This window comes from Rhizopus delemar, genomic scaffold (assembly GCF_000149305.1).
Source record: "Rhizopus delemar RA 99-880 supercont3.6 genomic scaffold, whole genome shotgun sequence".
NCBI classification, from domain to species: Eukaryota; Fungi; Mucoromycota; class Mucoromycetes; order Mucorales; family Rhizopodaceae; genus Rhizopus; species Rhizopus delemar.
The window spans coordinates 1,620,801-1,637,043 of NW_027137832.1; the positions used below are offsets into that span (position 1 = coordinate 1,620,801).

Sequence of the window (16,243 nt, forward strand, 5' to 3'; positions counted from 1 at the left end):
GGTTTAACTTCGATATATCCAATTGCTTTATGATCATTTTCAATTAAACCATCAGGACGATTTTAGTTAGGATCAACATCAGTGTCAGAAAAGCAACTGGTATTTAGCCACTTGAAAATAAATTGATCTTCATCGCAGTCAAATAGCTTTTGAAAGCAAGGTTGTAAGTATCTGGTGCAAAGTTCAAACTCTTTGATTTCTTTTTTTTTTGATTTATGAAGGGTAGCGACTCTATCATTGATTTAATGAGTTGCAATAATCTTATCATAATTTTATCTGTGCTGTCGTTGATGAATGATAACATTTTGCTTTCCGCTTGTATTCTAGATACTGAGCCATGGTTAATATCATTGGCAATAGTAATTAAAGTCATCATAACATCCATTGGAAATCTATGGTGTAACTGGTTGAAGCCAAACAAATCATACATGGTTTGGCGGATTGTTTTAGTAGACTCTTCAAAATAATTTTGTAATCCAGGGTAGAATGAGTTTTTTTTTCGATGTACAAGGTATTGGAGAGTGCAAGTAATTGTTGCAAGTGTGACTCATATGTGAGTAGAGTATCTAACGGTTCAAATATATCACTCTTGAACTGTGATAAAGAATTCGAGTATTTATTATGGTTGTTAACAGGTGTCATATTTTCGGCTATAATTGCTTTAGCATCCTCTAAACTAATTGTTTCAACGCTTTCTACTGTAGTGGTGGTAGTGGTGGTAGTGGTGGTAGTAGTAGTGGTCCTTGAAAAACTTCCGTTGTCATTTTGTTGAGGAGGAGGAGAATTTTCAGTGCTGAGTTGGCTTACTTGTTCATTTCGTTGTTTCCAGGAGTCTCTTGAAATTTTTTTATTACGCCATTCATTGTAATTGTCTACGAACTTTTTTTTCAAGTCCTCATCCTCTACGAAATCGACCACTGCTAAGAATCGTGCTTGAGCTCTTCTTGTATTGTAACTTTTAAAAAAGTTAAAAAAATCGATATGTGATATATTACGACCGTTGCTACGCAACCAGTTCATTTCACTTGGAAGTCGTTTTGTTTGTGCTTTCTTACCCATGGTAATTGTGTTGTTCACAAAATAAAAATGGAGATTTCAATAGGACCCAAGATTATATATCTGATTTTATTTAATAATATATGTCCAGAGTTTGTATACTTTTCACAGTGTACATATTAATGTATGTACTATGCGGATGGCGAAACGCCCACAGCATGATGCACATGACTAAATATTATTTGTTATTATGCAGATGTGTATTATCTCGTAAGAATTAAAAAGACTATAAAATTCGACCAGACTAAAAAAGTTATATCTTTATTGAATATTATAATCTCTGGTATTTATATTATTTTCATGGAGGTTTAATTAAATCCTTTTCAAGATACTTTAATTAATTATAACTGTTGATCTAGTGTGAATAAATTTTAATGTAAAGATCTGTTCCTGGTTATGCAAGTGGACTGTTTTATAATTATTTCTTAAGTAGATTTGTTTTTCATTTATGTCGCATTGTATCAGGAGTTATATTAAAAACTTGCATTGAGTTAAAGGAGTGGAATTAGTTATGACCGAATAATAGAGAAAAGACTGTAATAAATATTTGTAAAGCATTCACTACTCTGATTTCTTATAAATTGAATATGAATCATATTTAAAGTATATCGAGATACGACAAGATGTTTCATAATTTAATATAAGCACTTGCTCCTCATTCACCAGTCTATTTTGGTAGATATACATCTATGTTAATAAGTCTACATTTCCATATGCTCACACTATTAATCGTTAATCATGCTTGATTGCTATACAATGGTTATCTTTGGAGCACAACAGTAATAAAGAAATAAAGGATGAAAAAGGAAAGTTTTTTTTTTGGAAAAGACACAAATATTTTGTTAGTTATAGGCTGTACAGTACAAACTCTTTAAATTCTTAGATTCAAAAGTCCACTTATCCTTTTATGAAAATTTACTAGGTGCCAATGATAATATAGTAGAGCAACTATCTATCTATCTATTACATAAAAAAAAACGATGAAAAGTTAACGATCTACCTTCTACATTGGCAATGGAGTTAAAAATGAATTGTTTATATGGCAAGTGAAAATGACGACTACGGCATCACAGGTTTTGCTAAAAAAAGCAGCGTACCAGCAATTCTAATAGCCTATGCGATTTTCTTTCACTAATGGGAGATTTAGTTAAAAGATACCCCTCTAATCAATATTGAACTCAATAAGCATTTAGGAGGCTCAGCCTTATAAAAAAGAAATGAAACAACTGTATTTTTAAAATATTATTTTATCAATTAACAATTAGAAATGCATTTATTTAACAGGAATCATAATTTTTATGGGTATATTTAGTTTATGTTGAGAACGTATCTATAAAAAAAAAAAAAAAACTAGCCTGTATTTCTCTAGATTTTTTTTACAATTGTGGACGTACAGACTTTTATTCATATTTCCAAGCCTTTAGCCCAATTGTTAATGGACACTTTTGTTGTATCGATTTTTTTTGCATTTATTCACGAGTACATGATACCAAAATTTGTACACCATGTTTCAGTCAATATGTGCTTTTAGAACAATAGATAGAATCCAATCAAAATTTTCATAAAAATATTACCTTTAGTTTTCTCTTATCGATCTATAGGGCATTAGCTATCACACGTATCAGATAGATGCTAACATCATTGTTTTCCTTGATAGAATATAGAATACTCTGTTTTGTTTTCCTTTTTTATAATTAATTGATTCTAATCTGAATTGACAAAACATTTTAACTTACGGTAACAGTGTGTTGTTAGACTCATTACTTTTAGATTTAGATATATATATAGCCACGTAATATATTTGTAACTTAATTTCCGATAATATGATATACTTGAATGGCTGCTGCTTGCTTTTTTGTCTACCATTAAGCCAATAATACTGCTATGTGTTACATAGATTTCAAATTTTGGTGAAAACAGTTTCTATCTTAGAGACATTTCAACTTGTGAATAAATTAAATTTATCCACACTACACTAAATTATGTTAGTCCCGTTAATATATGCTTCTCTTATCAAAAAGTTACAACAATTAATAGAATTGAGTTGATTGATTTTACAAGTCGATGAAGGAATCTGGATGTTGCGTCATAAATTGAAAAAAGGGGTTACTTCAATTTGTACCCCCGCATAGATTTTTCAGCTATTTTGGACCCCACTTTACAAAAACTTTTCGAGTTTCCTCTCTATTCTTTCATTATACATAATGGCTTCCAAATTTGTTGGTAGTGCTCAAGTTTATCTCAACAAATTTCTTGGTAAATAATAAGCTATTTTAAAATTCGAAAAAAAAATAAATACTTATGAAATGTCCTTCATTTTTCTGAACAGCTCTTCAAAAGCCTGTTGTCTACAATACAAAGGTTGCTGTTGAAATTGCCAAACAAGTATACAAGAAGGAAGGTATGGCCTTCCCTTCTGGAGCACAATTCGCTGAAGCCCAACAATCCCTTCAAAATGCTTTAAAGATCAAGAACCTTAAGAACTTGACTTTCTCTGATGCTGCAAAGGGTGGTGTTATTTTCGCTGAAATTTACACTTTTTTCCTCCTTGGTGAAGTTATTGGTCGCTGGAACTTGATTGGATATAACGTCAATTCTGAAGAAAAATCCCACCACTAAAAAAAAACGATAAAGAGATTAAAGCAATTTTTACATACACATACTTATTAGAATTTATTTTATTTTGTGATGAAAGGAAAGGGAGTGTCATTCAAAACCATACATCAAGATAAAGTGAATGAGAGTAAAACCATTAGGAAAATAACAGCATTAACGATTTATACTTTTGCCCTTTTATGTGTGTATGATTGACGTATTGTTAAAAGATCTATCATTTAGCTCGTTTTTATGGAAAGAAAAGCTCATCAGTTTTTACAAATAATGTTGTTTTACATAGGATTTGCAAAAGCTTTTTATGCATTTACTGGTTTACGCTTTAATGCATTGAGAAGAAAGAAGGGACACAAAATGGCTACCAGTAATCGTAATGATAACTGGATAATGTAAAATCAAGAATAAGATTTATGAAACCACATCTATACAGGGTTTACTTTATTTCATAGTCACCAAATGCTGTCTGGCCGGTTTGTTAGTAAGCGTATCAATGTCTACCGACATCAATATCAAACTTTATACTGACTTTGAAAGTGACGTTTTTAGCATTTTGATCCAGCTGAAACAACGTTTGTTAAGTTTTTGGTTCTACATTAGTTACATTAACTAGTAAAAGTCCAAGCAACATGGATGAATTCAGCTTTCCCTTGTGAATCTTTTGACATGTTTCTTATAGCACCAGTAATCCGCCTGATAGAGGCAGGAAATTTCTCTTTCATAAATTCAGAAAAAGAAACATCACTGCAAACAATTATCCTTTTCTTATAAGGGATAGCTGGTTTGTTACCTTTTGGAAGAAGTGTAATCCATCTTTGCTTATTATCACAGAGATATTTCTTTTCATAAACTGAACTATTACTGTTGTACTTGACACTATCATCAAATAGTTTTTGGCAATCTCTAGCCGCTTTTTGTTTTTTATATATAACTTTTGAAGTTAAGTTTGATTTGTTCTTCAATAAAAGTCTCTGACCAGCTCTCTTTGTTATAGTAGTCAGAAATCTTTTGGTAGCTCCTTAGCCTAATAGAAGTAGCCTTTAAGAAGTCGAACAAGTCTGACATTTTGAGAGTGGGCAGTTCACTATTAAATCAAAAATCTTCTTGGTTGTGTTGATGATGTTGCGTACATTCTTGGGTAGTAAGATTCAACCCGCGCATATGATAGTATTCTTTGGCAGATGTCTTTTTAATTCTCTCCTTTGAAGAAGAAGAACCAGAACCACCTACAGTAAAGATGTCAGTAACATCTTGATCAATACCCCAAACAAGAGCTTCATTGCTCTTAATTTCTTCAACAAAGTCTTTAGAAGTCAGAGCATTTTGTACTTTATCAGTATTTGGAGAAATTTTCTTGGGCTTTTTCTTGAAAATAAATTTTACAGAGGGTCCATTTGTTAGAATCAAGTTCTTAAAAGTCATTATCAGCTACAAGCGATAAATACATATGTAAAATAGCGTAGCTAACCAAAACCTACGCTTACTATTTAATATACCATTGTCCTTTTTAATGCCTAATTTAGAAAAGTCAAAGAATTTTGAGCACCATATTTAGGGGTACTTTTCTTATCACTGGCACAGAGTTTGGAAACCTTCCAGAAAGCTTGTTCATCGATTTGGACAGACTTGGACTTGCAGTCATACAATGAAAGTAAAGAAAACATTCTTGATCGTCTAGAATCAGTCTACTTTCTGGGATTGAATTTATTGTCTTGAATCTCTTGAGTATTCTTGACAAACATCTTGACCTTTTCTAAGTCAATATGTAGTTTTTCAAATCTCTTTGAAACTCCCAAGGACTTGCTTAAATTTATAGATACTAGAGCAGCTTCCTTTGAACTTTGGTAGCCTTTAGCATTCAAGTTGGAGACACCTTCAATAGATTTCAAATTCCTATGAACATAATCAGGAGTAGCAGCTTTTTGCGGAACATTCTCTTGAATATGTTGCTTCTTATTCATTTCCTTTTGTATCACATGAAACCATTCAAGATAGTGATGCGGACTTACATAAACGTTTGCTTCAGTTAGTTCCTTAGAGTTGAGCATGTCATATTCATTCTAATGTAAAAGAGCATCTTTGATAATATATTTATTAGCATCGCTCTTCTCAGCAGAAGAGGGCCATTCAGAAATAGAGAGACTTTAATTTTTTTGGTAGACACGGTCGGTAAGAAATTATCTTTGAGCTACAGTTAAATTATTATCACAGAAAAGACTATGACCAGGTTTAGAGAAAAGACCAAGAGATTAGAGGATAGGGGGTTTTTTTTTCAAGTTGCTTGAAAACGTTGTTACACACTAAATTTTCATATTACTTTGTTATAGATGAAACAACAATCTAATATCCTTGATCTCAGAGCTCATCCAAGTTGATTCTTTCAGGTAAAGACTCGTAAAGCTATCAAAACAATCTTTGACTTCTTTATCAGCTTTCTTTCCTTGTTCAGTAAAATGAGAAAAGTTGATAAGCCAAGTTGTGGGTAATAGCAATAAAAACTTGCTTGTTTTTACTTGATCAAAGTAAAAGTAGTTGCAAACATAGATACAGCATAACGGTTTGAGTTATATGAGGTACCAGTTTTGGAATTCCAAAACCATATTAATGTCCTTGCAGGTGTTGGTCACATTTTCCTTGATAACTGAAGTTATTTTGTAAACTCTTGGTGTACTTCTGCCTTGCTCTTGACATGATAAGGACACTTGGAGCTAGAAGATCTTGCATAATCAATTCCACCGCAAGTAAGAGATTTCATTAGCTTTGTAGATGATCGTTGAGCTTCTTCTTTGGTAATCCTAAGAGCTACTTTTTTATACGTCTTCTTTTGAACAGTTTTAGAAGTCTTTTTTTCTTGATTATTAATGCCTTTAATAACAGATGCAGTAGTATTTGCAGCATACAAATCTCTGCCATTGTTGTCATCCATGATATGCTATAATGTTATTTTGCTTCAATTTGAGATCTTGCTCTTGTTCAGACATTGCAAGTGTATGTGATACTTCTTCCTTATGCTTATTCTTTTTTGCTTTGGCTGCCTTTTTACTATTGCCGGTAGTTTTTTCTTTGCCTAATATTAATTACACTTGTTTGCTTATTTATGTAGAGAAGTCACAGGCTATTGCAGAATATACCAACTTCTTTTTGAAACCTTCAAATGAATTACTAGATGGCGCATAATTGAAAGCAGATTAAAAATCGCTATCAGAGTCTTCTTGAGCATGAATCTTTTCTTGAATCACTTGAGATCCTGAAGGATTTACTGCTATACAAGTATGATTTCAGTATTGTTCGATTGACTGACAACAATCCTCATATAGCAAGTTGTGTTTACCCCTCAGCTTTTTGGTTAATGTGCCTTCTTGAACTGGAAAGTCCAACGTAAACTTCTTTTTGCGCTTCATCTGTATTTACTACAGTAGGTAGTCTTGCTCTTTCATAAAATACTTGCTGTTTATGAGAATTGATAAAGAAGAAGAGAGAGAAAAAGAAAGGAAGAAAAAAACACATTTGATTAGGTTATTTGTTCTAATTTATGTTTAACAAAGGAGGATCAACAACAGGTTCTTTGTTAAGAAAAAAAGTAAAATATGGTGTTAAAAGACGATCTTTTGATGGCAGTGACACTTTGACTCTTCAAATTGTTAAATATTTTTCGCAAGTTACTCTAGCAGACGATTAGGGATGGATAAAACACTCATATTTATTCTTTGAGTGTTGCCTTTCTTTGAAAAAAAGTTAACGTTTCAAAACTGGTTATCACATTTTCTCAATTGGTCAATATAATTTTTCTCATTTTATTGTCACAGTAAAATTTTCAGCAAATTTATTTTGTTGAAGCATGAATTGGCAGTTGATAAAGAATGAATAAAAGTAGTACAGGACTTCTGTCTGGATTAAGTTTTTGAGGAAAAAGGAGAAGGACATTAAAAAACTCCAGGGGAAATAAATTTCCGCATCTTGCTTTTTTCTTGGCTTTACCGAATTTCTTTACACTCTTTTTTTGTTTCTTTTTGTAAACAAAAAAAAAAAAGCTTATTTTAATGAATGGGAAAACACAATTTAAAAAGATCATTTTAATCGGAACTGTTATTTTTATAAGCTTGTTGCTATTATTTATTCAGTATTTTAATCAAAAAGAAGAACATCAAATATTGCAGATAAACACATCAGAATGGAACTATGATAATCCTAGCACTCTTGTATATCCACATGATAGATTTAAAGCTGCATTTATTACATTTGTAAAAAACGATACGATATCATTAACAAAGTTACGTTATACAATGCGTAATTTGGAAGACCAATTTAATAAAAACCACAACTATCCTTACCTTATCTTCACTGACCAAGATTTATCACAAGAATATATGGAGTTAGTAGCTTCATTATCCAAGGCAACTGTCAAATTTGAAAAAGTAGGCAAAGATTTGTATGGATACCATCCCAGGACAGATTTGGAACGAGCAGCACAGGCACGTATCGACATGAGTCAAATGGTTTTTGGAGAAAGTGAAGACTATCGATTTCAATCAAGGTTTATGGCTGGTATGATTTATAGGTGAGTTGTATCAAAAGTTAAAGAGAAGAAAGCTCATATACTCTATTCAAGACATCCAATGATGCTCGAGTTGGATTTTACTTGGAGATTTGAAGCAGGAACAGAATACATTTGTCCTATCAACCAAGACCTATTTCAGTACATATTCGAAAATAACAAAACAACTTCCTTCTCGATGGCTTTATATGAATACAAAGAGACTATTCCATCTTTATATCAAACTGTACTCGACTTTGCTGCAAAACATCCTGAGTGGATCAAATCAGAGCAGGATTCATCTTCACTTTGGAGTTTTGTTCAGGATCCCTTTACAAAAACATTCAATGGTTGTCATTTATGGAATAATCTTCAGGTACTAAAAAAAAGGAAGAGGAAACACAATAAGAAAACTAATGTTTTGCATAGATAGCTAATGTTGGCTTTTATGGAGGAGAAAAGTATCAGGCATTCTTCAATTATTTGGATGAGTCAAATGGCATATTTTATGAACGATGGGGTGATCCAGTAATTCAGTCTTTAGGTGCAACGTTATTTTTATCTAAATCAGATATCCATTTTTGGGACACAGTTGGATATCGAGTAGCCAACTTCTTCACTCATTGTCCAACAGATTATGCAAAATGCACTTGCCGACCAGAGCAAAACTTTGATTTTAATGGTTATAGTTGTTTACGATTTTATTTTTAATTGTCTTTATTATTTTACGCTTGTATTCTATTCTTATTCTTTTATAAAGTGCATAACAAAATTTCAGTCTTCCTCATCTGCCGTATATGTAAATTTTGAAAAACGAGTTGTCCACTACCCCTTTAATAAATTTTGTTTTTATCGGATCGAAATGCTTTAGCTGTCCTGTGACTGATTTTTTTTGTTGTTTTGAAAATATACTACAACACTATCAAAAAAACGAGCTGCGTGTCGTGTAATTGTAATCACTGGTGGCTTTATTTCAATCCTTTATATGGTTGCAGGCTTTTTAATGCATTCTTGTTATCAGACAAGTAACATAATGCACTTTATATTCTTCTAAATAATATTTAGTGTTAAAAGCTGAGATGAATTCAAGATAAAAGCCTTGGGTTTCAAAGGTCAATTATCCAATGTTTATGAAATGGAAAATGCAAATGTTATAAAAACAGTCAGTCTATTCTCAATCAGCTATTCAAAACCGCAGTGTTATTTGAGATTGAATTTGTCAAACCCTTAGAAAATAGAGAACACAACTTGCTTTACAACTCTGTATGTATGTTTCTTAATTCAAATGTGTGTTTTTGCCTTGTCTTACAGACCTTTTATTGAATTTGGCTGATATAAATTTGATTCATTAAAATTCTATAGATTCTTTCTTTTATGGAAGATGAAGGTATTCATTCTGAGTTCAATAAAATGAAATAATTTTCGCAAAAATAACGCGTTTCTTGTATAAGGATTAATAATTATGATTTCAGTGCGGTATTTAACGGGTAAATTTAATTCACCATGCCAATGAAGAGACGCTGACTCATAACTTGTGGCTTTTACAAATAATTGAACGTCAGGGCCAAACGTAATTATTTTTCTGACGGAGACATAAAAAATTTTTTAATATAAATAGTCAAGAAAAAAAATTACTAAATAAAAATTTTTTCTTACAGAGTGGAACCATATAAACACTTTTTTTTTACAGAGTGGAACCTCTTTTAGAAATCATGTCTCCTTTGTCAAAACTTATTACCCCTTTGGTCTCTCGTCGTCTGTTTTCAACCACAGTTGCTCCTCATGCCTACTATACCTCCTCTTTGGTTCACGATGGTGTCTCGAAAAAATTAAATTCAAACTTAAAGTTATACGACTTTAGAAGTGATACTGTAACTGCTCCTACAGATGAAATGTTTGAACTTATGAAGCATGCTTCTCGTTCTGATGATGTCTTTCAGGTATGACCCATTCATGCACTCTTTTTATGCAGCATATTAATCTTGTTAACTGTAGGAAGATAAGTCTGTAAACGAACTTCAAGATTACGTGGCTGAATTAACTGGCCATGAAGCTGCTCTTTTCTGTGCTAGTGGTACTATGACAAATCAGTTGGCTCTTCGTACTCATCTTGTTACTCCTCCTCACTCTGTCGTCTGTGATTCTCGCGCACATGTCTTTCTTTGGGAAGCTGGTGGTATTTCCTTTCATTCTCGTGCCTCTGTTTCTCCTGTCATTGCCTCGAATGGTATTCACGTTACAAGTGAAGAAATTGAAGCAAACATTTTGGGTGAAGATATTTATTCTGCTCCTACTCGTGTGGTCTCTCTTGAAAACACCTTGAATGGTATGATCTTTCCTATAGAAGAAATTGCCAAAATATCCAAAATGGCTCGTGGTAAAGGTCTTGCTATGCACCTCGATGGCGCTCGTCTTTGGAATGCCTCACAAGAAACTGGTATCTCTTTAAAGGAATATGGTAAACACTTTGACTCCATGTCTCTCTGTCTCTCTAAAGGTGTTGGTGCTCCCATTGGTTCTATTGTGGTTGGTAATGCCAAGTTTGTTGATCGTGTCCGCTACTACCGCAAATTATTTGGTGGTGGATGGAGACAAGCTGGTTTCATGGCTGTTGCTGCTAAGCACGGTATCGACCATATTGTTCCTACTATGAAAGAAACACACCAATTGGCTAAATACCTGGCTGACCAGTTGGTTGCTATGGGTATTGACCTCCAAGTCCCCACTCACACAAATATGGTCTTCATTGATACTACTCGTGTAGGTCTTGAGGTCGAGCGTGACCTAGTTCCTGCTTTGGCTGAACGTAACATAAAAATGGGTGGTATGGGAAAGAAAGCCCGTCTTGTCTTGCATCATCAAATCGATCGCCAAGGTGTAGATTCTTTATTAGAAGTCGTACGTGATGCTATTATAGCCCGCAATCAACAAGAAGAACCAATGACACGGCATGCTTAAGTATAGCTTCATTCAAAAGCATACATACAAAAAAGCATATCATATTGTAAATTTATTCTTCTGCATTATCATCTCAATTTCTATCATATTATCATTATCCTTACTTTATAATAAAAATGTATTGTGATTCTATATCTATTTTTCATCCTTAAAAACAGTCTATTCTTGTAGTCGAAGAAGTAGTTGATTAATTGGCAAACACAAAATTAAAAATGTTTATTCACAGAAATAAAATCAGTGATCTTTTTATCAGAACTCTCACTATACTCCAGACATCAGTAATCGAGATAATTGCTTTATTCATCTTGTAGAATATTTCCGCTTCCTCAGTTTTAGCCGGTTACAATTGTCCAGTAGGAGTCGGCTCAGTCAAAACTGCAGGAAATGACGCTCCAGAATTTGCCAAAGAATTGAAATGAGCGTGCCCTAGCGCAAAGAAATAGCCGAAGCGTTGGTTTGCTCTTTTGAATTCTGTAACGTTCGTGGAGAGTAATGATGGACTAATAATACCAAAACCAGCTTGAAGAGCTGAAGTTAATCCAGGCATAGCAAGCTGGACTTGTCTATCTGATAAGAATGCTTCTTCCTCAAGTGATTTAAGTACTTCTACTCCAAAGTTGTTATATGATTCATTTTGAAATGTTTCGCAATTTCAAAGATGGTACTGAGGATACTTTTTCTTTAAAAGTAAAAAAATAAAAAAAATAAAAATATTTCAAAAAATGGACATGTTCATAGGTATGTTTTTACTTTTAGCAAAGCAATACGCAAATGAACAAGCAGGTTGAGAAAATTAGGACTAGCTATGTCCTTCTGAATACCATGCCTAGTATTAAATCTCTCCTTCCAGTACTCGCCATTCTTAAATACTAATCCTTGGAGTGTCGACAATGCTTTAATGACAACTCTTGGTAAAAAGTAATTTGTATGTTGTTAGTCATTGAAATTGGCAAGGCTGTTCATTGCCACCACGGGTAAGCTAGAAACATAAAACCCCACCATTCTGTTGGTTCCTCACCTTCCTACTATTCTTTGCCAATCACCGGAGACATTCTTTTATGTGATCATGTTCAGAGCGCACTTTATGTTGGCGTGTAAATTCCAATCTTCTTGAAAACTTTGACATATGTAAAATGTTGAGTCTTGTAGTGAATATATTCGAAGGGTCTATCACCTTTGAGAGCCATAGTCTTATATCGGTTCTCTCATTTCTCAAAATTTGGGAACTCTTCATTCTTGAAATGAAAGCGCAAAAACAAATATAGAGCCAGAACGTCAATTGAACAAATTTCGACATCTCTATGTCTCAAGGACGAACTATACTCAATTGATCCGTGCTGATTAATCCTTCCATGTAAAATTATGGGAACCAGAAAAAATTCACCCAGTGAGTCCTTGGCTTTCAACTTCTAGAGAAAAAAATCAGCAAATTTCATACAAAGAGTTGTTTGGTTAGGATGTAACATAGTATGACTCAAAAGGAAAGATAACTTATCTCTGCAATCACAAATATCACTTTTTTCGGTAAAGAAGAAACTGCTTATTTCCTTGAGCTCATCCTTTGAGTAGCTATCATCAAGCATACTTTTGTCTCCGTCTTCATAGCTTAGTCTTCTGTGCTTAACTTTCTCTTTTCTAGCATGTCCAGGAAAGCACTGATCAAAAGATCTCTTGCTACACCCTTGGTGTTTTATCCAAGCATTTTTTGTGTATTAAACATGCCAGAGATAGATTTTATGTAGGCTAAAATGGATTCTCTGCCAAATGCACCAGGTATACCATCATCGTTTCTATAGTGCTTGCTATCTCGCTTAGATACGTACTTCATTAAAAAGAAGCCAAGTTTTTTTTTATCGAATACAGTATATCCGTCCCCAAAGCCTTGTTCCGTGTACCAGACGTACATTTAAAATGAATTAGTCTTCATATTACTTAAAATACTAGCTTTCAATTTATCTTTTGCATAAGCAATGATTGATACTTAATTTACATTCTTCTTGTTTGGTAGAATAAGTCTTGATTGTGTTCACAGGAAGATAAAGCGTGCTTTGGGCTATGGTCATTTGGATACTACAATGCATAGCAGTACTCGTTTCTACCATTCTCTGAACGCTTTCATTGCTTGTAGAAAAAGAACCATTGTTAATTTAGTTGTTCATACTAATACGGTTTCGTTTTAATGAAGGTACATTTAGTAAACTCAATTTATTTTCTCTGAGATAGATATCCTTAATCTTTAACATCTCAAAATAATTGTTTTTGATAAGTTATAGCATACCGAAGCTTAGTTTTGCATGCTTTTTATACTTTCTTCTTTGTTACTTAATCATCCTTACTAAGCCTTGTGCTAAATTAGGAAACGGTCTGATTAGAAATTTTAAGAAGGATTTTTTTTTATTGGATAAATACAAATACTGATGAAGTGGCGGAAGACTCAAAAATATAAAAAAATCACTGCTAAATTTTAATCACGGCGAAAAATACCTTAAATCTGACTTGAGCCTGACGGGTTATATACTACTGCTGTCATTTTATCTTAATTGACCGTCACTTTGGGTGAAAGACATCCTTTTATTGGTCAAATTCAAACTAAAAATACTTTCTTTTTCGTCCATTATTATCTTCACAATGAACCCAGACATTTGGCCACAATTAAAGGTTCATTCTATTGTTATGAATATTACAGAAATTGGGCATACTAATACTCTTTTTTTTAGAGCGAAATTCACAACAAACTTGTAGCTTACGAATATGTTGACACGACAGGTGAAATAACTTTTAGCAAGACAATCTTTGTCTAATATTCTAGAATCAATAGACAGTACACTTTCTGATTTCGTTATTGGTTTAATGCGTGTTGGTAAAAGCTCTGAAGAATTAAGTACCGAACTTCAAACTTGTAAGTTTTTTAGGTCACTTTGACAATTACTAATTTGTTTTGTTTTTTTTTAAATTAGTGGTTGGTTCTGACTACGGTAAGCTGTGTTTATTAGATAAGAAAAGATAGCATAATTAAACTTTCTCAATATAGATCCAAATGTAACTCAATGGTTTTACGATCGTAAAAACATGCTGGAAAATCCAGAGGTGGCAAAAGCTGTGGAGCCTGTTGAAGAATATAACAATCCTATTGAACAACACGTCACTTCAACTTCTTTAGATAATGATACTCAAATGAACATAGTAAAACATGACAAATCCACTTCACAATTTGCCTCTGAAAGCATACATAAAGATACAAGTAGCCAGCAACAAATTCAATCGAAAATTTTTAAAGTAAATAGAGACAATCGTATTTTTTCTAGAGCTCTCGGAGGCGCCCTTAATCACCATTCAGATAGATCGAGAAACCGCCAATACTCTCCAGTACGTCGACACAACCGTTCTAGATCGCGTTCGCCTGAATATGATGGCTCTCGTAAAATTTATCGCGGAGACCGTAATGCACAAAAAGAAAGTAGATCAAGTAAAGTAGTTTCAGGATTTGGTAATGAGTCAAATGAAAGTACGTGCCTTTAAAATAGCTTTTTTATATTGTATTTATTAAATTATTTATAATAGATCGTCCGTCTGTTTTTGAAAGATTAGGCACAGTTAATCCTGCTCCTGCCCCAGCTGTAGAGGACACCAAAAACCAAAGGTGTAAATACTGGCCAGCATGCAAATATGGGGAAGATTGTCCTTACTTTCATCCTGACACCGTTTGTCCGTAAGTCAATATTATTTTTTAACTTTAAACGCGCTACTAATTTGTCTCATAGTGACTTTCCTAACTGTCAAAATAGAGCTAGCGAATGTATGTTTATTCACCCAGAAACTACAAATCTTCCAAATATAGCAACACACCCACAATCTTTAGCCAAACTGCCATATCCATGCAAATATTTCCCTTATTGCAGCAACCCTGTATGTCCTTACATTCATCCTCTTCCTCAGCAATCATTTTACATGCAAACGCGACCTTATTCTACTGGACAGCGTGTGCCAATCCCTTGTAAAAATGGTAATGACTGTACTAGATCAGACTGTCATTTTCTTCATCCTAAAGATCCTAACCCTTATGCTAATGTTGTCGTAAGTATATTGACGCTGCTTATAGATATTTTGAGTCTGATTATTTTCTATAATAGTGTAAATATGATGGTGTTTGTGCAAGGCCAAATTGTTCTTATAAGCATACAAAGGAAGGTGCAAAAAATAAAGTCCTTATTAACAAACATGAAAATACAAACATCCGACAATTTTCAGTACCAGAAGATCAAATTGAAGAACGAATTATAGTGGGAGAAAGCGCTGATATTATTAAGCATGAAGAAACAAGCGGAAACATGGAATTGGATGATGACGTTGTTACAGATGCAAAGTCATGAAAAGACGTTTGATACTGTTTACTTTTTTATTGTCTATCACATAATAAAAACTAAGTGAATTTATTAAGTTTAATAAATTATATTATCAATTATATCTGTTAGGATCCAAGCATAGTATTTAATGTAGTAATAGAAGTCCTGACCAATCTTTTTACCTGACTGTCTTTATTATCTGCCCCTTTGAATCTTTTACCACGAAAGGTGATAAAAAAAAATAAAGGTTATGAATATGACAGACTAAAAAATAAAACTACAACAATATGTACTCAATATCTTCACAAATCCTATAAAATTACACCGCTTTCCACACCTTCTTGTTTTAGAACCTGAACCAAAGAAAAGGTAACGTACTTTAAAGTTATGCCAGTTCTAAGCTAATATAAACATTCATAAATTTTTATTATTTTATTATTCGCCTTTTATGACCATATTATCTCAAAAAACTTAAAGCTGCAACAGATTTGTATACTACTAACAGGGTATACTCAAGGGCGCCTTGAGCTAACAAAACGAGTTGATAAGGATTTAAAAAATTTAAAGTTATAAAAAAATACTTAAATGAGGCGATTTTTCTGGTAGGTTTTCCTGGCGTATTTTTTGCATCGATCCGTGAAATTTATATAGTTCAATGTATCTACTTCTGCATATCCTTATTTAGATTTCTATAGGTAGACTACAAATAGCTGAACAGTTAATTACTTGTGGAAAAGACATG

The 16,243-nt window shown here is 33.1% G+C and overlaps 7 protein-coding genes across 7 annotated transcripts; 4 read left to right on the forward strand and 3 right to left on the reverse strand.

The window, feature by feature from the left end:
- Positions 1 to 372: 372 nt before the first annotated feature.
- Positions 373 to 1,059, reverse strand: RO3G_08638 (uncharacterized protein; the record flags this gene model as incomplete). The annotated part of the gene is made up of 1 exon (XM_067663228.1): positions 373 to 1,059. The coding sequence occupies one exon, from the start codon at positions 1,057 to 1,059 to the stop codon at positions 373 to 375; it is 687 nt and encodes a 228-aa protein (XP_067519329.1).
- A 2,201-nt stretch (positions 1,060 to 3,260) lies between these two features.
- Positions 3,261 to 3,675, forward strand: RO3G_08639 (uncharacterized protein; the record flags this gene model as incomplete). Its single annotated transcript, XM_067663229.1, has 2 exons — positions 3,261 to 3,312; positions 3,386 to 3,675. The coding sequence occupies 2 exons, from the start codon at positions 3,261 to 3,263 to the stop codon at positions 3,673 to 3,675; spliced, it is 342 nt and encodes a 113-aa protein (XP_067519330.1).
- A 1,083-nt stretch (positions 3,676 to 4,758) lies between these two features.
- RO3G_08640 (uncharacterized protein) lies at positions 4,759 to 5,088 on the reverse strand (the record flags this gene model as incomplete). The annotated part of the gene is made up of 1 exon (XM_067663230.1): positions 4,759 to 5,088. One exon carries the CDS (start codon positions 5,086 to 5,088, stop codon positions 4,759 to 4,761), a length of 330 nt encoding a protein of 109 aa, XP_067519331.1.
- A 1,225-nt stretch (positions 5,089 to 6,313) lies between these two features.
- On the reverse strand, positions 6,314 to 6,592 carry RO3G_08641 (uncharacterized protein; the record flags this gene model as incomplete). Its single annotated transcript, XM_067663231.1, has 1 exon — positions 6,314 to 6,592. The coding sequence occupies one exon, from the start codon at positions 6,590 to 6,592 to the stop codon at positions 6,314 to 6,316; it is 279 nt and encodes a 92-aa protein (XP_067519332.1).
- A 1,357-nt stretch (positions 6,593 to 7,949) lies between these two features.
- Positions 7,950 to 8,228, forward strand: RO3G_08642 (uncharacterized protein; the record flags this gene model as incomplete). Its single annotated transcript, XM_067663232.1, has 1 exon — positions 7,950 to 8,228. The coding sequence occupies one exon, from the start codon at positions 7,950 to 7,952 to the stop codon at positions 8,226 to 8,228; it is 279 nt and encodes a 92-aa protein (XP_067519333.1).
- A 1,684-nt stretch (positions 8,229 to 9,912) lies between these two features.
- Positions 9,913 to 11,158, forward strand: RO3G_08643 (uncharacterized protein; the record flags this gene model as incomplete). The annotated part of the gene is made up of 2 exons (XM_067663233.1): positions 9,913 to 10,140; positions 10,196 to 11,158. The coding sequence occupies 2 exons, from the start codon at positions 9,913 to 9,915 to the stop codon at positions 11,156 to 11,158; spliced, it is 1,191 nt and encodes a 396-aa protein (XP_067519334.1).
- A 2,628-nt stretch (positions 11,159 to 13,786) lies between these two features.
- Positions 13,787 to 15,528, forward strand: RO3G_08644 (uncharacterized protein; the record flags this gene model as incomplete). The annotated part of the gene is made up of 7 exons (XM_067663234.1): positions 13,787 to 13,816; positions 13,876 to 13,924; positions 13,977 to 14,057; positions 14,190 to 14,645; positions 14,720 to 14,867; positions 14,920 to 15,232; positions 15,289 to 15,528. The coding sequence occupies 7 exons, from the start codon at positions 13,787 to 13,789 to the stop codon at positions 15,526 to 15,528; spliced, it is 1,317 nt and encodes a 438-aa protein (XP_067519335.1).
- Between the last annotated feature and the right edge of the window lie 715 nt (positions 15,529 to 16,243).